The following is a 22,210-nucleotide window of genomic DNA, read 5'->3' as shown; positions in this document are numbered from 1 at the left end:
AGGGGTGGCGCCGACATGCGGGCCCCACATGGGCAGTGGCACGGGTGGCGGTCCGCGGTGGACCGGGTCCACGGACCGGGAAAGGGGCGGCGCTCCACGTGGCGCTGACGTGGCGCCAACGCGGCGGCCACGCGGCAGCCACGCGAGCGGCCGAACGGACGGCCCCGATCTACCGCCCGGTAGATCGGACGGCGGATGCGGCTCGCGGCCGGCGCGCGCGGGCACGGCTCAAGCCGGCCCGGCGGCTATGGCGCGCGGCAGCGCGGCGCGCACGCAGCGGCGACGTGAGGCGGCAACCGGCGGTGACCGGCCGGCGGCGGAGGGCGGCGGCGTCGCGGCGACGCGAGCGGCTAAGCGGCGCGGGAGAGAGGGAGAAAGGGGAGGAGGGGCCTCACCGACGACGATCGACGACGGTGAGCGACGGAGGGCGATGGCGACGGTGGGACGAGCTCCGGAACCACCTAGTGAACAAGATGAGAGGGATTAGAGGGAGAGAGGAAAATAGGAGAGGGCGAGGACGCTGGCCGAGGACGGCGGCCATGGAGGTGCTCACCGGCGCACGATGCAGAGTGGGTTCCGGCGGCGGATTCCGATGGAGGAGGGGTGGACGGGACGGCCCGCACGACGGCGAACGCGACGGCGTCGACGGCGCGGCTCGGCACGGCGTCTAGCGGCGGCTAGCGGCGACCGGAGCGGCGGCGGCGGCGCCGGAGAGGAGGGCGACGGCGCTAGGGCGTTAGAGAGCACGGGAGGACTCGGCGAGATGGGGAAAAAGAGAGAGGGGGTAGTGGTGGTGCTTAAATAGAGGAGGAGGGGTCCGGACGTGGCTGGGAGAGGCGGGAATCGCCGGCCGACGTGGGGGAGTGGGGGAGGAGAGAGAGGCGGGATTCGAAAATCGAATCCCGGCCGTCTCGAGCGCGGGCGCGGGCGGGAGAGAGAGGGAGTGGGTGCGGGAGACGCGGGCGCACGTGCGGGCGTGGCCGACGTGGCCCGGAAGACGCGGGAGCGAGGCGCGACGGAGGTGGCGGGGCACAGCGGCGCCGGCTGGAGGAGGGAGACGGGCCCGACAGGTGGGCCCCACCTGTCGGCGACCCCGGGAGAGAGGAGGGAGGCGGCCGGCTCAGCTGGGCCTCGGCCTTCGGCCGGCCCAGCGGGAAGGGGAGGGAGGAGAGAATGGGCCGGCGGCCCATTCGAAAGAGAAAAGGGAAAAAGAAAAAGAAAAAGAAGGAAATGAATTTTCCTAGGATTAAATATTGCTTGTGCTCAATTTTAATTGGTTAAAATTATTTCTAGAGCTCTGAAAATTCCACTAAAAATCTTGTTAGTGTATTTCGACATGTAGAACTCAAGAAAAATTCCACATGCCAAATCCGATTATTATTTGCATTAATTTATTAGTGTTTACTCTTGCTTTACACCGGTATTTTCTTGACACCATTTATAACTTCAATTTAGGCTTGGGAAAGAACTTCAGGGTGTGACAATTTCGCATCCTTCTTTTCATTGGGTGGTGCCTTATATGGCTAAATTGTGTCTATTTTGAGTCCAACTATTTTTCATCCCTACTCATTGGACCTTGCCGTGCCAGGCCAGCCCACCGTGAAAGGCATTGGCCCAACTGTCAGGTCAGGCCGGCACAGGCTTGACACCAGTCGTGTTGTGCCGTGCTTGGGCGGGGCTGTTGGGCCTCAGGCTTTATGGCCATCTATAGGGCTCTCTACCTATCTATTTTTCTTACTTTATCTTAAACACGATAAATACTCATATACACATATGTATACTTATTGTCACGCCCGGAATTTCTATCCAAAATTCCAAACGCTTACATGTGTGTTAAACACTCGTCCAGGAATCAGCCGAGCCACACAATAACAAATTGATAATAGAGTACAAATAAATAACTATTTAATATTCGTAAATAATAAATTATTACAGAGGTAGATAGTTTCTCTCAGAAAAAAACATTCTACGCAGCGGAAAATAAAACTAAAGCAAATTACGGAACACTATGGCGACTCCACTCCACAGGCATCTTAATCAGAACAAGCTTATTCCTCCAGATCATCACCTTCACTGAGATACTCCTCTTCTGATGAATGAATATTGCAAGAATGAGCATATGACATACTCAACAAGCCACACAGCAAATATGCAAGTGCACAGGATAACAAAGGATGGCATAATATAGCTCATTTGCATAAACAGCATTTAATAAATATTTAAGAGAATAGTAAAACAGTTGTATAATTAATCAATATTAAATAAACACCATATAACACACCCGTGTTGCATAGGCCCAACATCATTTGAACAACCAACCCCGGTTGAACAAACCAAAACTCCAAACCAGGAATATACCATTCCAAACCAGGAGTCAAATTAATTAACACAATTACCATTAATGAATAATATGAGACTAATCACGAAAAACATTGCTCAACTCACCCATAACCGCGGGTACGGCTATTCGAATAGATTAAACTCTGATCAGAGGTGTACCACTGTACCCACAGGACACAATCCCACAACATGTTACCATGCGCCTTAGTACCACCACGGTACCTCGGAAAGAACTGTGACAATACCCCTCGCACAACACAACTCACCACAGTGCACCGTTCCTGGATCATAATCTCCCCCTCAAAACCAGAGGCAATGGACTCCCCAGCGACCCCCATGGACTTCTCGCCGCTTCACAGTCTGGCACACTATAATGAATCATGCTATACAAAAGATAAAGCCGTTGCCCACGCTGGCTTGTTGTTGGTACGGTAAATGTTTCACAACAGTAGCTCGCGAACCGGTCCTTAATTGTCATGAGCACAACCATCAAAACCATATGCTCACAACCCACCTTAACCAGGTTTTAATTATCAATTAACATCACACGATTAACCATCGTGAGCGACCATTAAATATAACCATAATTAATAACAATAATATAATATAGTTTATAATTAACCCCTTTAGTTAGCTAAAGTTTCTAAGCATGGCTAAGCAAACATACATATAGCATTTAGCTGAACCAATCCAATATATAAGGTTCATGCTAATCAAATTATAACCCATAGGAAAATAAAGTCATCTTCGGCCATCAATTAATTGGGAAAGGTTCACCACCCGATGACATTCGAAAATAATGCATAAGTTGAAATAAATCATTAGCTTTAAACGGGTTCAACATGCTCAAAGGGTCGTTTGGGATCTGTGTGACTTGCCTTGAGCTTCCGCAAACGCTTCGGAACCTTCCTCAACGGAAACACTTTCCTCCGGAACGTCGGAAACTAAAGCAAAAAGACTAAAATTAACAAAACAGTACAAAAACAAGCATAAACAATACATGTGGATATTTTTAACATGTAGGAATCAATTTTATAAAAATTTAGCAACTTGAACCACCTGAAACGGATCTACGGTTATTTAGTTATGATTTTCCGAAGATTTAATCTATTAGAAAATCGAGAAAAAAAAACCCGATGATGTCATGATGACATCATCAATGGCCGGCTCGGGTTGGCGACCTCGCCGGAGATTGGATGGTCGGCTGCGGTTTTGGAGCACATGTACATGTAGAGGACGACAAGACGAACCCAACGGTACTCACCAACACGGCTAACGACAACCGACGACGGCCGGCGACGAGGTGGGTGGCGGCGGCGGCCGGGTCACGCGGCGGCGGCAGGCTACGGCGGCCGGCGGCGAAGAGGGTGGTGCGGCCGAGCTTCCCCATGGCTTGGCGAAGCCCACGACGGCGACGGCGGACGCGGCTGCGCGGCGGCGCCGGAGATGGCCGGCGACGACGGCAAGCAAAACGGCGGCGGCGACGAAGCTACGGAGCACGGGAAAGCTTGGGGGTTGGGGCAAACGAAAGAGGAGGTCTAGGGGGTCCTATATATAGCCTTGGATTGAAGAGATCGGACTCCTCCCGCAAGAAATCGACTCGGGAAATCAAAAACTCGGTTTTGGAGATAAACTAAAAAACGAGTTCGATTCAGATAAAATACTCAACGATTTGCTCCGATTTTTGGGGTAAAGATAGAGGAGGATGAGAGGATCAAAACCCCTCAAAAATCCGGAATAAAAGAGGAGAGGTTGGGGCGGATTTGGAGGCAGGAGGCGGCGTGGTCGGGCGGCTCGGCCGGCTGGAGCTTGAGGGAGATCCCGACAGGTGGGGCCCACCTATCGGTCTCCACAGGAGAGGGGGGCGGCACGGCGCCGGCTGGGCCGAACGGGCCGACTTGGCCGCGCGGGTTGAGGAGGAATGTTGGGCCGGATTCGGCCCAACGGCTTAGGGAGGGGTTTTTGAACTTTTTTCAATAAAAATAAATGGTGAAATGTTGTTTCAATTATTAAAAATACTTCCCTTGCTCAAATAATTCCCAGAAAAATCTAGAAAATAGAGGAGCAAGTGTAGTATTTAATAAAATTTTATCTAGCTCATTTTTATGTTGAAAATTTTCCTATATTATTAGGGTTTAGCTTGTAGGCTTTTAATTTAATTTCTAAAAATGACTTAAACAATGTATTTTTAAATCAGACGATTTTTAGGGCGTGACACTTATCCCTTCCAAATCACCTCCAAACCTCCCAACAACATCTCTATCTTTTATCCTATTATTCAAACACAAACATGGGATAAAGTCGCAGGGACCCGCTAACAGTTTTTAAATGGAAAAATAAAATTAGTTGTTCTAGTTCAGGTAAAAGATTTTATAAACTGAAAATGAAAACAAATATTTTTTTCTAAATACATCACCACCCACTATATCTATCAGTTTCACATTATTAGATGTTTTGATATCTTTATCTCTTATCTAAAAAATTCACTAAGATCCATATGAATTTTGACACTATCTCAAGTTTCCTATCACATCTCTAACTCTTATCCTATTAACTAAATACAAACATGGGATATAGTCATAGGGACCCGCTGCGAGTTTTTAAAAGGAAAAATCAATTAGTTGTTCTAATTCAGCTAAACAATTTTATAAGTTAAAATGAAAAGAAATCTTTTTTATTCTAAATACATCACCACCTACTCTATCTAAATGTTTCACGTTATTTGATGTTTTGATATCGTTGTCCTTTATCTAAATTCAATAAGATCCACATGAATTTGGACAGTATCTCAAGTTTCCAATCACATAGATACCTCTTATCCTATTATCCAAATACAAACAAGGGAATATAGTCGTAGGGACCCGTTGACAGTTTTTAAAAGAAAAAAAATCAATTAGTTGTTCTAATTCCGCTAAAAGATTTTATAAGCTGAAAATGAAAATAAATCTTTTTTTTTGTCTAAATACATCCCACCTACTCTATATCTATCTGTTTTATGTTATAAGATATTTTATATATTTATCCTTTATCTATATTAACTAACATCCATATAAATTTGGATATTGTCCTAAGTTCCCAACCACATCTCAATCTCTTATTTTACTACCCAAACACAAAAAAGGATAATGTCGTAGGAACCCGCTGCTAGTTTTTAAAAGAAAAAAAATTAGTTGTCCTAATTCAGGTAAAAGAATTCATTAGCTAAAAATTAAAATAATTCTTTTTTTCTAAATACATCACCACCTACTCTATCTATCTGTTTCATTTTACAAGTTGTTTTAATATTTTCATCTTTATCTAAATTTACTAAAATCCATATGAATTTGGACATCTATATAAGCACATATACAGGGATCTTTGTATGAATGTATACGAAACCCAAATCATCGTAATTCTAATGAAATTAGGCGCCTTTGCTTCAAATAAAATTCATAGGAATTTTAAAGGATTTAATTTCTATAGGAATTTTTCCTATATAGCCCTTTAAATAAAAGGAATGAATTCTATGAAATTCATATAGAATGTCTCTTCCTATGCAAGTTTTGGAGGAAATTTAACATAAGGTAGAACCTCATGGAAAGAATCCTTTGAGTCTTTATCTCTCCTCAAATTTCTATGTTTTTTTTGCGGCCCAATCAAATAGTCATTCATATGTTTTCCCCATGTTTTGGGATCATCTGTTTTACACTTGTATTCCAATTAGAATTCTATGTTTTACTTATTCTTTCTTTTTTTTCATTCCTGTGATCAAAGTGGCCCTCAAAGTTCAATTGATCTCAGTTGATCTAGCAAACGAAAGGAGTTTTCAAGATGCTGAAGAAAGTATCCTCTCTGTCCCATCATGAAAAATGCCAGACATTCATAGTTTTGAACTCCTAGTTAATGAATTATGCATATAACCACAACTACTATATGGAGTATGTACTTTTCATACCACTGCGTTGCAACGGAGCGGGATCTAGTGGACGTGGTCAAATCACATACCACTGCGTTACATACGTATTTTTCTCTCGTTCTTTGCAATGGTTTCAATTTTTTTAGCATTTTAATCCTATATATACTTATATAGTTCATCCCCACTAAGATTGTATTTAAAACCCTAGGTTCTCAACCCCTCTCTCTCGTATTCCGCGTGCACGCTTTTCAAACTGCTAAACGTCGCACTTTTTTTTTAAAGTTTTTATACGAAAGTTGCTTAAAAACATATTGATCTATTTTTTTTAAAAAAAATAGCTAATACTTACTTAAACACGCGCTAATGAACCGCTCTGTTTTCCGTGTACAGGGCATATGTGTTCCCAACCTCTGTACACGAACACAGACTAAGTGTAGTTAATGATATGGGACTGTCTATAGATCATTTGACAGAAAACCCCCTCACAAATCTTGCAAATTTTGGACCACCCGATTGCTTTAAGATTCGTGCAGGCAACCAAACCCTGAAAATCCTCTCCCCTCTCTCTCCCGATTCCTCTCCTCTCCCGATTCCTCACGCGCCGCCGCTCCTCAGCGCCTCCGCCACCGCCACCGCCGCCCCAGCGCGCCGCCGCCCGGCCTCGCCGGCTGGCCGAATGGTGTCAACGGCGCCGGCGAGGCCCCCCGGCCGGCCCCTTCCCCCTCCCCTTCCCCCTCCCTCTCCCTCCTCTCCTTTGCCTCAAGCCGGCAGCGACGAACTGTCCGTCGTCTTCCCCGTCACCGGCGGCGGGGCGCCACCACCGGCCGCCTCCTCCCCACTCTTTTCGCTTTGCCCCCGCCGCCTACACCGGCCCGCCGCAGTCCTCCAGCCCCGCGGCTTCGGCGGCGCCACCGCCGCCTCGCCGCCCGCCCGATCCGCCGCCCACCGCCGGGCTGCCGCCTCCCACAGCTATCCCTCTAAAGCCGGCGAACTCCCCCCTCTTCCCCCTCCCCCTCCCCGCCCCCCCACCCCGGGACCCTAATTCGTCGACCCTCTACCGGAATTTGGGTTCGCCGGCGCCGGAGAAGAAAAGGTGGTCGCCGGAGTTAGAGAAGAAGAGCACGAATCGTGAAGCACATCTAGTGATCCAAAATTTGCAAGATTTGAGGTAGGATTTTCTGTCGACAGAGCTTTAGCAATTCCGTTTTTTTAACAATAAGAAACGTTTACATCCAGGCTTCCGCCATAATGCACACACAATCAATGGAATTAACTATTACAAAGGACATGAATCCATACATACAATATAAGAATCTGAATTAACGTCCAGATGATTCATGAATGCAAACATTTACAGTACAGGAAAGGATTATGTCAGCAGAACTGCAGAAGATGAACTATCTGCAACACAAGCTCTCGATCATTCAGCACAGATGAAGTACTATACCGACCGGAACGGCCGCAAGCCTCTCAATAAAATTTTGGCAAACTCACACGTCGAACCACCGGTGCTGGAGGGCTTGCGCCGCCGTCATCCTCTTCTCCGGGCTGCACCGGAGAAGACCGCTCAACACCTGGTACCCGGCCTTGGATAACTCCGGCCGACGGCCGGGGCCACCGCCCCTCCCGGGTAAGGCGAACATCTGGCGCAGACGGCTGCGCCGCCGTCTAATCTTGGTTAAAATTTTCGGGATCATACAGTCCTCGTAGCCACTCCATCCGCTGATGTCGTCCATGCCAAGAACGTCCGCGATGCGGACGAGCAACTCCTCATCGGTCGTCCCGACGAGCAGGCGCTCGCCGGCGAGGAGCTCCGCCATGATGCAGCCGAGACCCCACGAGTCGACCGTCTCGTCGTAGGTCGTCGACCCGAGGATGACCTCCGGCGGGCGGTACGCCAGCGCGGCGATGGGGTTCGAGTACGGCGGCGCGGACTCCTCCTTGTCCTTGGTCATGGTGCGCGCGAACCCGAGGTCGCAGATCTTGAGGTTGCCGCTGCCGTCGACGAGCACGTTGTCCGGCTTCAGGTCGCGGTGCATGAGCCCCACCTCGTGCATCCCCCTGACGCCGGAGATGAGCTGCCGCATTAGCAGCCGCACGTCGCCCTCGGCGTACCGCCTCGCGGCGGCGTCGTCGCCGCGCTGACGGATGGTGAGGTCCAGTGAGGGGCCCACGAGCTCCATGACGATGTAGTCCTCCTGCCCGGTGGCAGCGCCGGCGCCGCGGCCATGGTCGATAAGCTGCACGATGTGCGGGTGTCCTCGGCACGCCTCGAGGGCGCGGACCTCGCCGGCGAGCACGAGCCCGTCGGGATCGTCGTCCTTCCTCCGGAGGCACTTCACCGCGACGACCTTACCGGTACTGATCTCCACCGCGCGGTACACATTGCCGTAGGTGCCGGAACCTATCCTGGACATCCGCTGGTACCGGCCGCCGATGGGATCGCCGAGGGGCGCCTCCGCCGACGCTGGTGGGGATGGTGCAGAATGCGGTGGCAAGGCGGCGGCCGGAGGATGTGGTGGTGCCCAGTAGCGGTACTGTCGGTGTGCCGAGGCGGTAGGCTTTCGTCGCGCTGGCCGTTTGACGATCGCCATGGCAAGACGCTTGAGTGCGCGCGCCCCTTTCTTCCAAAAGTTTGTCATGTACGTAACATATATGTAATGTGTGGAGGGTGCCGTACTGTTTATATGGAGGTGGGCGGGAGTGCGTGGGAAGTTTGAATAATCCGACACGGATTTGGTTGTTTGGGTTCGACGACGACGATACGGGCATCAAGTCTAATTACCTACTCGGATTAGTAGTAATTAATCAGTTCAGCTCGTAAGTTTAATTTTCAACATCAAATTAAGATGTTTTATGTCACTTGCAGTTATTACGGAGTACTTTTTCATTATCGTTTTGTCATAGACATGGAGACGGATTAGGATTAATAATCAACTGGATTAACTTCAGGAAATCCCGAATTAAATAGCGAGGGATACGCTTTCGTAAGGCGAAAACTTACTTTGTGATTGGTAAACTGTTTTAAACACTCGGGTGGACGTCCACCCGTTTCTTGCATGTCATCGAAATAGTTATGAAATTTTTTTCAAAAAATTGACATGATAGGTTATTATGTAATATATCATCTCACAAATATGCAAGTTCAAATTCAACTTTACAGGTTGTAACAAAAATAACAAATTTGATTGTGAATATATGTATGCTAGTTAGAGTTTAATTTGTTATTTTTTGTTACAACTTATAGAAATCGAATTTGAACTTGCATGTCTGTGAGATAATATATTACATATTAACCTATCTTATATTTATTTTGAAATTTTTTCATAATCATTTAGGTGGCATCCAAAAAATGGGTGGACATCCACCCGAGATTAGATTCCATCTCCCTTTGTGATTTACATTTTTTTACAAACTGTGGGGTGAACATGTCATTGCCTCGCTGTTTTATACTATATAGCATGAACCTAGCTAGGTCTTGTAGCCAATCATATTTAGGTCCTTGAATCCTTGCCACGTCGACCGAACAAAAATGGAGAGAGCGGTCGTCTCGCGCGAGGCTCGGAGCCTTGGATGAGTCCTCCAAGAGAATCACCAACAAAAATGTGTATAACCTACACAAAAATTATGTTATTGGGATTTTAAAAGAAAATAGGAAGTGAAAAAAACTTCTCTCGCACAGAGTCGCGGGAAAGAGAGATTGGGGTCGGTAGGTGTGGCGTCATTCTTCCTCAAATGGAGAGAGCGAAGGATGCGGGGATAGGATATTTGTTGGAGGCATTTTTTCATCAGAATTCCAAAAAAAATTAGGATTAAGAATAGTATAAGGGCACTGTTGGTGGTGCTTTAAGGATTTTGATGGTTGTTACAAACAAATTTCTGCCGTCAATATAACTAAAAGGGGTCGGCAGGTGTGGCGTCGCTCTTCCTCAAATGAAGAGAGCGAAGGATGCGGGGATAGGATATTTGTTGGAGGTATTTTTTCATCAGAATTCCAAAAAAAATAGGATAAGGAATAGTATAAGGGCACTGTTGGTGATGCTCTAAGGATGGATATTGACGGTCGCTACGGACAATTTTCGACCGTCAATATAACTAAAATAATGGAGAATTAGCCATGCTTGCAATGCATATTTATTTCAGAATAATATAGTACCAATTGTAATTGGAGAATAATATATTGCAGAAATTTATCAAAAAAAATAACGAGAAAGTGAAGAAACCTCACTCCAAATCAAGCAAATGGATAAGGAGGGCCCACATGTCAGGTGTAACCGTCCGGAAACCGCTTTAACTGCCAAAACCACCATAGGGACCCACCTGTCAGCCACCCTGCCGAAGCTGGAAGCCTGCTGGGCCGGCCCAGGTTCGGCCGAACCCTGGCGGTGCCTAGTCAACTCAGCCCTCCACGTGGATGCTCCAGATGCTCTCTCAATGATGGTTGCAGGGGCAAAATGGACATTACACATGGCTACAACCGTCATAATTGTCCTATAAAAGGAGGAGCTCATTCACTCTCTCAACGCACTCAAGCAAGCTCAAGTTTCCTCTCATACTTTATTTTAATAGTTTTAGTGCTAAGTGGAAGTAGTATAGAATAGTTCTCAGAGTCCTCGGAGCTTCCGGAGGAGTTTCGGTATGGCTCTAGTAGCTTTTCTATTTTCTTCTGTAATACTTTCCGAATTAATGAAATACTCTTCTTTATATGTTCTCGGTACTTTCGGTACTTTACTTAGTATGAGTAATGCTCTTACTTTACATATGCGTCAGTATAAGTGCGTGGGCAGCCTACCACAATGGTGTGGGTTTAATATCCGATTTATCGGTTGCTCTATATCATCTGCGGAGGTGTAGAGTAGTAATTATTAATGTAAGCATGGTGCTTAAATTAGTAAATATCATTATCTAGGAATATATGTTGTGGGATAGTAGAGGTGGGCTACTGATGGTGACAACTCAGTACATGTATTCCTCCACGTTAGTATATATTGCTAAGACAAATTCCTGAGGAGGGTACTCCTCCGTATTTAGCCCGGTTGGATGGTCATGATAGGTTTTCGTAAGAAACTCGGCAACCCGGGGTGGTCTCTTGAAACACCAGAAGGGCACTATTAGGGGGTATTGGCCACATAATTGTATACTAGCAAATGCAGAATAAAGTTGAGTGTATATTAAAAGTATTGGAAATTAATTCTTTCTATCTCGTCTTCTACTTACTTAGAATTATTTATCTGAGGAAATCTATAAGCTTCGCTTCATGTCACTCTACCCTTATATTAAATTAACCCCAGCCTAGACTTTGATAAAGGCAAGTAATATATATATGTGTATATATTAGTGTGATTCTCTCTTTCACAATCTTCCATCGGTATTAAATAAATACGATACCTTGGCATACTTCTGGGTAAAATGCTACAATGGTATATCCGTGTGCTTGCGGATTACTTCTGTAACCATAAATATACTAGGACTATTTCTGCACCATTGCTGGGAATGAATATTTCTGGTAATGTCGTCAAGAAATACCAACAAAGGACCTAGGCCCCTTTGGTGGTTGAATTTACTAATTGATATCCTCACAAAATGCACATGCCATGCCACTTTCCCAAATTTTCATACCCATTTTTCATCCGAGCCCACATGTAAGCATCATCCTCCATTTGAACAAATGAGATGTGGGACCAGGTGATGGATGAGGTTGACTTGTGGGCCCGGATGGTAAATGGACATGAAAATCGGGGAAAATGGCTTTTGGGGCATGTGCATTCTGGGAAGATGGCAAATATGAAATTCTCCCCCTGTTTGGTTGCAAGTTCCATAAAGTGCCATCGTACAAGCGACTTTAACCCAGAAATGCCATCACCGTTAGGGTTTCATCCATCCTACACCGTTAAATGTATTATTCTCATCCTATTGCCCTTAACTGAGGGATGCTAACGAAACCCTAATGACGATGGTATTTTTGAGATAGAGTCGCTTGTATAATGATATTTTATGGAACTTGTATTTGTTGATGGTATTTCTTGGAATTGGATGCTTGTCAATGATATTTCTTGGTTTTTTTTTCTTTATTAGTAATTAGCATATATTGCCTAAGCCTTCTAAACCTAGCTAATGATCAGTGCTTGAGTGAATTTTTATTTGACTTATGACTATGAGACTGCTTTGGTCGAATTGTGGATTATTATCTAGTTGATTTTTAAATGTTTAGAATTCAATTTTGTAGTGTTTGTATGATCCTAGACCACATAGCTTTACTTTAGGATGTTTACAATTTACAAGTTTTAAGTTATGGCAATAAAGGAATAATTTTGAGTTCCTACGATCTACAAATTTAGCATCCAAGCAAATAGGGGCACAATAATCTATAAACTGAGTCATATCAATCAAAATTCCAAAATTATGAATTTTTAGGAGAATTAATGGGTTTTATTGGAAATTTTAAATCCATCCAAATATTATAGTAACCTCCAAAAATTATTAAATCTAAGAAACCATGGAGGAAAAGTGCCAAGATGTGTGGCTAACTGACTCAATTATAATAATTGGAACTTAATTAAATTACATTATGAAAAACTTGCATACACCATGAAGTGTGCTTAGGCGCGTTAAAATGTTTATGGTGTATGTGCGTAAAACAATATACCTCTGCACAGTGTATGAATTGTGATATGTCACTCCCTATTTTGGGTAGAAACTGCGAATGCGACAGGAAAGAAACCTATCAAAGATTCTGTGGTGCCTTGTATGTAGCAGATTTCATAATTATTTAATCTGATCTTTTTATAACACTGTTTATAACACATGCATGATATCTTTGTGGACCATGGGTCTTTGGTGGTTTAGTTTTATTCAAGTAGATTATGTGGATATATACGTTGGATTGCTATAGTTGGACTTGTTGAGTACCTTTCGTGGTAGTATTAACCTAACACTTAGGTGAAGATGAGTTTCTACACAATTAATTGATCAAGAGTTTCATATTTCTACATCAACTAGAAGTTGAAGAGGATAAAGAAGTAGAAGAGCAACAACAAGGTATTGTTAATGATTATTTTGACAAAAGTGGGCTCCGATACAAAATTTTATGTTATGCTACTCTGGTGTGCCCATTTCTTAATAAGTTGGTTTTTGCTGAGTAATAAGCCGTAAATCAGTATTCTACCTTCGAAGTGGAATATGAGTGTCGCTACACATTGCATGATTTTTTTAAAAAAATCTAGCTAAAATTATCTTTAAGAATAAACCTAGATTTTTTTTTTCAATGTGTCTATTTAGCTTTGGGTTCAAAGCGTTCAACTCTACATTATAGCTACAATTTTAGGGTGGGTCTGTCACTGAGATTGGCCTTTCTGTCATGTTGGACTGGGTAGAAGCAAAAAAGAAACACACCCACACTATTACAAAACCCTTCGTAGGTATCGGCTCATAGGTGTCGGTTCATTTAAAACCGGCAATAATGGACCTTTTCCATGTCCATGTGTTGAAACAATATAAAACTAACACCAAGCATAGTGCACCGGTTCTAGAGGAAAAATAGACATCAATACTTACTATAGGTACATCAAAATTGACCGAGCCGAGCGGTGGCCCATCGAGCCGATCAAGCATCCACCCATAAAAACCTTGTCCCCATCCACTCGCACGTCCTTAACCTCTCCCCAACCCTCTCTTTCTCGCACTTTTCTCCCCCTTCTCTGGTTCTCGATCACTTCTCCCCTCCCGTTCCCCCCACCATCTATCCTCCTCCTCTTCTCCGAATGCGAGCCGTGGCCACGATAGGCAGGCGGCTGCGACACCCTCCCCTCTTCCAGATCCGGCGGAAGGGGAGGCAGCAGGTGACGGGTGGCGGTGGTGCCGTCCCCTCCACCCGATCCGGAGGGAGGGGAGACAACAACACTTCCCCTCCGCCAGATCCGTCGGGAGGGGAGGCAGCAGGCGGCGGGCAGCGGCGGCGTCGTCCCCTCTGCTCGATCCAGCGGGAGGGGAGGCGGCGGCGCCCTGCCCTCCGCCCGATCTTGTGGGAGGGGAGACGGGCTTCCCATGAGGAGGCAGTGGCAAGGGCGCGGAAGGTGGAGAGCGCTTGGCAGAGAAGCTCGTTGGCCAGCAGCCTGCACCAGATTTGTGGATGTTTTTGTTGTTGAGTATGGTCAATCGGTGGCGATCTATTTTGATTTGAGGATTTCAATTAAGATTTGGGGCAATGGCAGCAACTCGATGCGTCGACTCGAGTCGAGACGATTTTTCTTTTTTGCTCACATGCTTCTCAAAGGTGCTAGTTGCGAAATCGACACTAATTACTCGGAGTCATCTATGCCATCTTCATGATACCGGTTAGGAAAACCGACACCTATAGGCATTCTCCAACTGCACTTATAATGTGAGCCAGAAACGGTAAGCGGACCTGATCATGGCCTGCTCGCGAATTAACCTTTTCGGTTGGATGCCTCCAATAATATCAATATTAATGAGACATTTATGTCTCTAACCGACGTGGCTATTTTTATAGGCGGCAACGGGCTATGCAATTGTACAAGCGGCTAGTACGAGGGATTGAAGGAAGTTCAGTTTACAAGTTCATTACAACACTATGCAACTAAGCAAGAAAACGTGCCCAATAAATTAATTACTCCAACAGTTCAAGAGTAGAAACGCATAGAACTATCTACAACACAGAGTCCGATCATTGAACCCTCCGCCCTGGGCTACCGGCAACTCTGTCTCTGCAACAAAATTTTGGCGAACTCACACGGTGAACCAACGATGCTGGAGAGCTTGCGCCGCCGTCATCCTCTTCTCCGGGTTACACGTCAGAAGCCCACTCAACACCTCGAACCCAGCCTCCGACAGCTCCGGCAGACCAGCGCGGCCATAGGCCTTCCCCGGAATGGAGAAGAACCGGTGCAGACGGCTGCGCCGCCGTGCCCTCTTTACCGGCTCCGGCACACCGGCGCCAACAGCCACCCTGAGAAAGGAGAAAATCCGGAGCACACGGCTGTGCCTCCGACGTCCGCTCCGCAACGTCTTCGGGATCATACTGTCGTCGTAGCCCCTCCAGCCGGCGATGTCGTCAACGCCAAGAACTTGGATGATGCGGATGAGCATGTCCTCATGGGACATTCCGCGGAACAGCAGCTGGCCTCCGAGGAGCTGCGCCATGATGCAGCCGAGCGCCCACATGTCGATCGTCTCGTCGTAGATCGACGACCTGAGCAAGAGCTCCGGCGCCTTGTACGGCAGCGAGCCGACCGGGTTCGAGTACGGCGGTATGGATTCCTCCATGGCGAAAGCCATCCCGAGGTCGCAGAGCTTCAGCACGCCTCGGCCGTCGACGAGCACGTTGCTCGGCTTGAGGTCCCGGTGCATGAGGCCGAGCACGTGCATCCTCCCGACGGCGGAGAGCAGCTGCCGCATCAGGTGCCGCACCTCGCTCTCGGGGTACCGCCTCGCGCCGGCATCAGTGCCGCGCTGACAGATGGTATCGAGCAGCGAGGGCCCCACGAGCTCCATGACGATGTAGGCATCCGCCCCGGTGCCGACGACGGGACCGTCGTGGCGGGGGCGGCGGCCATGGTCGATCAGCTGCACGATGTGCGGGTGACCCCGGCACGCCTCGAGGGCGCGGACCTCGTCGGTGACGTCCGATTCGAGCACGATCCCGTAGGGGTCGTTGAACGCCCTAAAGAGGCACTTCACCGCGACGATCTCGCCGGTGCGGTTGTCCACCGCCCGGTACACGCGGCCGAAAGAACCGGAACCTATGACGGCGAGCCGCTGGTACCGGCCGCCGATGGGATCGCCGAAAGACTGCGGTTTGGCGGCCCCGTCGCTGTCGCTGGATGTGCCCGTGTCGTCGTCGTCGTCGTCGTCCGCTGGGGCAACGGCGACTGGGCGCGGTCGCGCTGCCCTTTTTACGATCGCCATGGCCAGAAGCTCGAGTGAGCGCGCGCCTTTCTTCAAAACGTTTGCCATGTAATACGTGCGGTCTGCCGTTGTATGCATTACACTTATAAGGAGGTCAGCGGAGTGCGCGGGAAGTTGATTAATCCAACTCGGATTTGGTGGTGGCGTACAATGATTTGGGCATCAAGTGTAACCTATTCGGATTAGTGAACTTATTTGGATTATTGATGATTTAGTTTATACCTGTAAGTTTTCGAACATCAAAGATGTGTTGTCAACCGTCAAGAGACACGGACTGGATAAACAAAAAAGGGTTAACTACAGAAAACCACATGTTTGCAGATTTGAAATAAAAACTTGTTTTTCAGAAGATTTTTTTCATATCATCTTTTACTTGTAATTTTATTTTAAAACCACATGTTTGTAAATTTTAAAAACAAATACTAACAAAACATGTGTTTTTTAAAAGATTTTTACTGAAATTGTTTTCTAAAAGAAATTTAGGAGAGAGCAAGTAGCCAAGTACATGGAAAGGGAAAAACCCATAAAAAGATGTAAATTTATACTAGTTATTAAGCTAAATATTACTCCCTCCGGGTTTTGGCCACATTGTGCCATTCCCAATAAGTGGTTTCACTGGAATGCCACTCCGCCGAATTGATTCGCTAAAAAACCATCCCCAAGCGTTGCCAACCCGCTGCAGTGCCATATTCACCATTTCATTGGATTTTCACGTTTTTTCCCAGATGAGCTGACTGAAATGCCCTTGCGGTCGGTTTAACCGAGTCGAGATGGTGCGGTGCAGCCCATTGATCCTCCCGTCCTCGCCGCGTCGCAGTTCTTGCCGACGGAGGCCGCCGCTCTGCTGAAGCGCCGTCACCGTCGCCAGCGAGTTCTTCTCAAGCCATCGTTGTCGCTGTGGTGGTTTCCTTTCCACCTCCGCGCGTATGGCCGAAGCCCGCCGTTCCCAACTCGGAGGAAATCCTAACCCTAGGCCATGCAGCGAAGATTTGGAGTGGCAAGTGAAGAAGGTAGCTCCTCCTTACCTGGTCTCATTGGGGAAACTCAGTTTCCTATAGGTCCTAGTGGCCTCCCCCTTGTCCGTTGCCCTCGTTGTTGCCCTCGTTGTGGTAGTACAGTAGTGGAGTGCATATCTTGGACGTAGGGGGACGCGTTTTCTTCAAATGCGAGGATAACGAAAAATATTTTAGAATGAGATTAAAAGAATATTTTAGATTATATGCATGTTGTCATATGAATAATCCAATTATTTTAGATAAAGCAAACATCGTAAGGTTGCCATCATCAAGGTTGGGCCATTACATTTAAGATGTTGCAATTTTTTGATTTTCTGATTGTCATCGACATGGTTATACATGAAAAATATATATTATCATTACATATTTTCACCCGTTGCAACGCACGGGTATGTTTGCTAGTAATATAAAATTTATACTATAAAGTACTTCCTCCGTTTAACAATGTAAGTCATTTTAGCATTTCCCACATTTATATTGATACTAATGAATCTAGATTATAAATATAAATATGGGAAATGCTAGAATGACTTACATTGTGAAACGGATGGAGTATATGAATATGTGTATATATACGTATACGTATAGAAATACTAGAGGGGGTGTGTCTGGTCGCGCGCCCGCGCGAGGCGGGACTTGGCGCGGATCAGGGCCCCCACCCCCACCTCGACTACGAGATCGATCGTGTCAGTCCAGCTAAACCGAAACTGGATGCAGAATCTGATACAGAGGTAGTCTCCCACACACGATCGGAGCGAAATATAAACACCCCTGTCACGTCCACGCACGTGGGCAAATAACCACCTTCCCGTATATATATACTCGGCCACCCCAATGCATCGTGCCGTCTGCACTACGTCCGTACTCGGCGTCGATCCAGCGATGGCGGCGGCGGCGGATTCCGGCTACAGGCGGCTACTGCCCTGCGCCTGCGCCGGCGCCGCAACGGAGGAGCCGGAGGAGGAGGAGCAGCAGTTGCCGAACGTGTCGCCGTCATCGCGGCCGACTTGCAAGGCGCGGCTGTTCGAGCTGTACGGGATGAACGTCGTCGGCGTCGAGTCCATGACGGGGCGGTTCGAGCTCACCGGGCTGACCGGCGTCGGCGTCTTCGGCGCGGTGTACAAGGCGTGGGACAACTGCTGCGGCACCGTCGTCGCCGTCAAGCGGCTCAGCGGCCGCGGTCGCCGCGGCCGCCACGGCGGCGGCGGAGACGAACCCTACAGCCTCGTCCACACGGGCGTTCGGGATCTCGCGCGGGAGGCGATGAGCCTCTACGCGTGCCGCGGGAAGCGCGGCGTGGCGCACCTGCGGCCCAACGGCGCGTACGCCGAGGTCAGCGGCTCCTGCGATTCCTTCCTCGTGATGGACTACGCCGGCGGGTTCAATCTGAAGGATCTCATGAAGCGCCGCCGCAAGGAGCCCGGCGGCGGGAGGCCGTTCTCCGAGAACGAGGTGCGCCGGATCATGCGGCGGCTGCTGGTCGGGGTGAACGCCATCGTCGAGGCCGGCCTCCTTCACCGTGACATACGGCCGGAGAACGTGGTCGTCGACGACGGCACCGAGGATCTCAAACAGAAGCCGACGGCGGCGGCGACCACTGGGAAGAAGAAGGCGCAAAGCAAGAAGAGGAAGATGAAGTACACGATCTGCGACCTTGGGATGTCCGTGCCGGCGGTGGACTCGCCGGGCTACTCGCCGGACGGCGTCCTCACGTCGATCTACAACGCGCCGGAGATCCTCCTCGGGTCACGCCAGTACGACAGCCGCGTCGACACGTGGGGGCTCGGCTGCATCATGGCCGAGCTGCTCGACGGGCCCGGCGAGCCGCTGTTCGACGGCGAGACCAACCTGGCCATCATGGGCAGCGTGCTCCGGGTCATCGGCGCCGAGGGCGTCAAGTCGTGGCCGGGGCTCAAGCGGCTCGCCGACGAGCCGCAGGCGCTGGTGCGGCGTTTCCGGGACTCCAGCCGCCTCCGGGAAAAGTTCCCCGGCGCCAGGGAGGCCCGCGTGGCGAGGCGGCCGGCGCTGTCGCAGGCCGGCTTCGACGTCCTCAGCGGGCTGCTCGAGGGTAACCCGGAGAAGAGGCTCACGGCGATAGCCGCGCTCCACATGCCGTGGTTCGAGGGCTCCGGCGGCCTCCGCCGGGTGATCGGCAGCTGCGCCGGCACGTCCTTCTAGTTCTAATAGATTAGATTTAGTAAGGTTTAGAGTAGTTATCTACTTATCTTACCTGCCGTCTAAAAAAACTTGTTTTAGTTCGTATGAGTAATCTGATTAATTTATAATTATGTACAACTCGAAAAATAGTTTTTTTTATAATTGTGGAGATTATGGATATCCCATATCTATACGGCGATGATATTTGGATTGAATATAGGATACCGAGTATAGATAGAATATCTTATGTGTATCCTGGGTTTGTTTCCTAACTTGTATATCAAGGAAACACCTTGAGACTTAGTCGGTCACGACTGTATTCAGTTAGGGACATAGATTATCTTTTGTAATCCGGACTCCTTCCTATATATAAGGGGGGTCCGGGTGCCTTTAGGGGCAGATGTTGATTTTCTCTAAATCATACAATCAATAATACACTCGGCGGATTCATCCCCGGACAGGAGTAGGGTATTACTTCTTTTATAAGAAGGCCTGAACCTGTATAAATCCTTTGTCTCCAAACCCATACACTTTTCCAGCTTGATAGCCACCCCCTTTTATTATTGCCGAAATCTAGTTTCGACAGTTGGCGCGCCAGGTAGGGGCCGCGTCAAGCTTTTCGCCGATCAGTGCAATGGGTTCCACCTCCGGCATCGACGACCTCGTCTTCCCGCCCAGGCAGACGTTTCGGTTCGGCAGCCTCGACTTCGTCACCAACAACTTCGGCAAGATTTCTCTCCTCGACTCGGAATCAGACCAGTCGGGAGAGAACCGGATTTCGGTCCCGTTTGGATTCCCGAACGCGGCTGAAAGCTACTTCAAGACCATCTCAACCGAGTCGGCTTCAAACCACCCGGCCGAGATCGCATCTTCTCTAACGACACCAGATCAAGATGATGGGGCTTACCCACCAGTCCTGATGAAGCTCCCCGACGATTTAGCGGCCGTCTCCACCACGACAGCGGCTTCATCCCGTAGGCCTAGGCGGAAGTCGGCTTCAACACCGATTTCGCCTAGCTTCAGGGAAGTCGGCGTCATCCTCCAACCACTCGGCACGGTTTCGACGGATCAGCTGGATGACTACAACAGCTCTCCCACCGTCGACTCACATCCTACTGATATCGTGGAGTACGACGAATTTAGTTCTCGCTACAACGACTTCGACGACTTCGACGGAAGCCTAGATGACAACTACACCCCTCTCTACTTTGGCGTTTTCATGGCCAATAATGAGACGGAGGAGCAACGCCAAGCCCGGGAGACCGAAGAACGTCGCCGACTGGAGGAGGAGCATCAAGCACAAGAACAAGAACGGCTACGGCGTGAGCAGCAGGACCGTGAGCAGACCGCGAAGGAGGCTGAGGATCGACGTCAGCGAGCTTTGGAAGCAGGGCGCCGAGCGCGTGATCTCATCGGCCAGCAAGATGTCGAAGGGACACCGGTTTTCCGCACCCCTCAACAGAATGCGGTTGCCGCGATCACCCTTCTCGACATCCTCCTCAACCAAAACGAGCTCAATCGATCCGACCACGTCGTCAACATCTTGAACCAGACGAAGACCATGATTGCGGCTTCGGTCCCAGTTAACTCCGAAAGCGTCCACACACCGACTGGCAGCCGAGTTCCCCACTTCCGATCTCATGACTACCGTCATCCAAGCCTCAGCATCACCGGCGCAGGATCCAACCGCAGGAGCAGGGGTCACGACGAGCGGTCTGTTCACTCACCTCCCGACCTTCATAGGGAGCGCCGAGTGGAACGGCCTCGCTCACCACCTCGTCGCCGCCCCATCGATCTTCGCGACACAATCATACAGCGCCGAGCAGCTCGAGGCTACCATCACTCGCCGGACCGCCACGACGACGACCTTGACGGAGTAGCAGCCTTCACCGACGACCTGCGTCGAGTGGATTGGCCAGCCGGCTTCAAACCGACTGGAATAGAGAAGTATGACGGCACCACTAACCCCGAATCGTGGCTTACCGTCTACGGTCTCGCAATCCGCGCAGCAGGAGGAGACAACAAGGCCATGGCGAACTATTTACCAGTGGCTTTAGCGGATTCCGCCCGATCTTGGCTCCATGGATTGCCCCGTGGTACAATTGGATCTTGGGCCGAACTACGCGACCACTTCATCGCCAACTTCCAAGGCACCTTCGAGCGTCCCGGCACACAATATGATCTCTACAACGTCATTCAGAAGTCCGGAGAATCCCTTCGAGATTACATCCGGCGATTTTCTGAACAACGTAACAAGATCTCCGACATTACCGACGACGTCATCATCGCCGCGTTCACCAAAGGGATTCGCCACGAAGAACTAGTCGGCAAGTTTGGGCGTAAGCCTCCCAGGACAGTCAAGCTCATGTTTGAAAAAGCCAACGAGTATGCCAAAGCTGAAGACGCCGTCACCGCATCAAAGCAGTCGGGTCCCAGTTGGAAGCAAAACAAGGGTACGCCGGCTACGGGAGGAGGTGGAAGTAACAATCATAAGGACCGCAAGCGTAAGCCTGCGGAACTTGTTGCAACCGCCAGTCACTCTTCCCGACAGCGTTCGCGCGTCAACACGTTCGATAAGATCATGAACTCCCAATGCCCGCACCATCCTAACTCCAACCACATGGCCAAAGATTGTTTCGTCTATAAGCAATTCGCGGATCAATACACCAAGACTGCACGGAAGAACTCCGACGAAGAACAAAGCACGTCGAGGAAGAAGGACGACGGCGACGCCCCGGCAGGATTTCAAGACCACCGCAAGGAGCTCAACCATATCTTCGGCGGCCCCTTGGCTTATGAGTCTAAACGGAAGCAAAAGTTGACTGAACGGGAGATCAATGCTGTTCAGCCCGACACGCCCCAATATCTTCGATGGTCA

At 48.8% G+C, this 22,210-nt stretch overlaps 3 protein-coding genes across 3 annotated transcripts; 1 reads left to right on the top strand and 2 right to left on the bottom strand.

Annotated features, from left to right (window-relative positions):
• Positions 1-7,725: 7,725 nt before the first annotated feature.
• On the bottom strand, positions 7,726-8,829 carry LOC107275642 (putative cyclin-dependent kinase F-2). The gene has a single exon (XM_015763730.3). It carries the CDS (start codon positions 8,827-8,829, stop codon positions 7,726-7,728), a length of 1,104 nt encoding a protein of 367 aa, XP_015619216.3.
• A 6,151-nt stretch (positions 8,830-14,980) lies between these two features.
• On the bottom strand, positions 14,981-16,159 carry LOC107277299 (putative cyclin-dependent kinase F-2). The gene has a single exon (XM_015763728.3). It carries the CDS (start codon positions 16,157-16,159, stop codon positions 14,981-14,983), a length of 1,179 nt encoding a protein of 392 aa, XP_015619214.3.
• Positions 16,160-18,057: 1,898 nt separating this feature from the next.
• Positions 18,058-19,353, top strand: LOC112937317 (putative cyclin-dependent kinase F-2). Its single transcript, XM_066306052.1, has one exon. It carries the CDS (start codon positions 18,058-18,060, stop codon positions 19,351-19,353), a length of 1,296 nt encoding a protein of 431 aa, XP_066162149.1.
• Positions 19,354-22,210: the final 2,857 nt, after the last annotated feature.

The sequence above is a fragment of the Oryza sativa genome, chromosome 12 (assembly GCF_034140825.1).
Source record: "Oryza sativa Japonica Group chromosome 12, ASM3414082v1".
Classification (NCBI taxonomy): Eukaryota; Viridiplantae; Streptophyta; class Magnoliopsida; order Poales; family Poaceae; genus Oryza; species Oryza sativa.
Note: the sequence above shows the minus strand (reverse complement) of the source record. Positions and strands in the feature narration are given on the sequence as shown.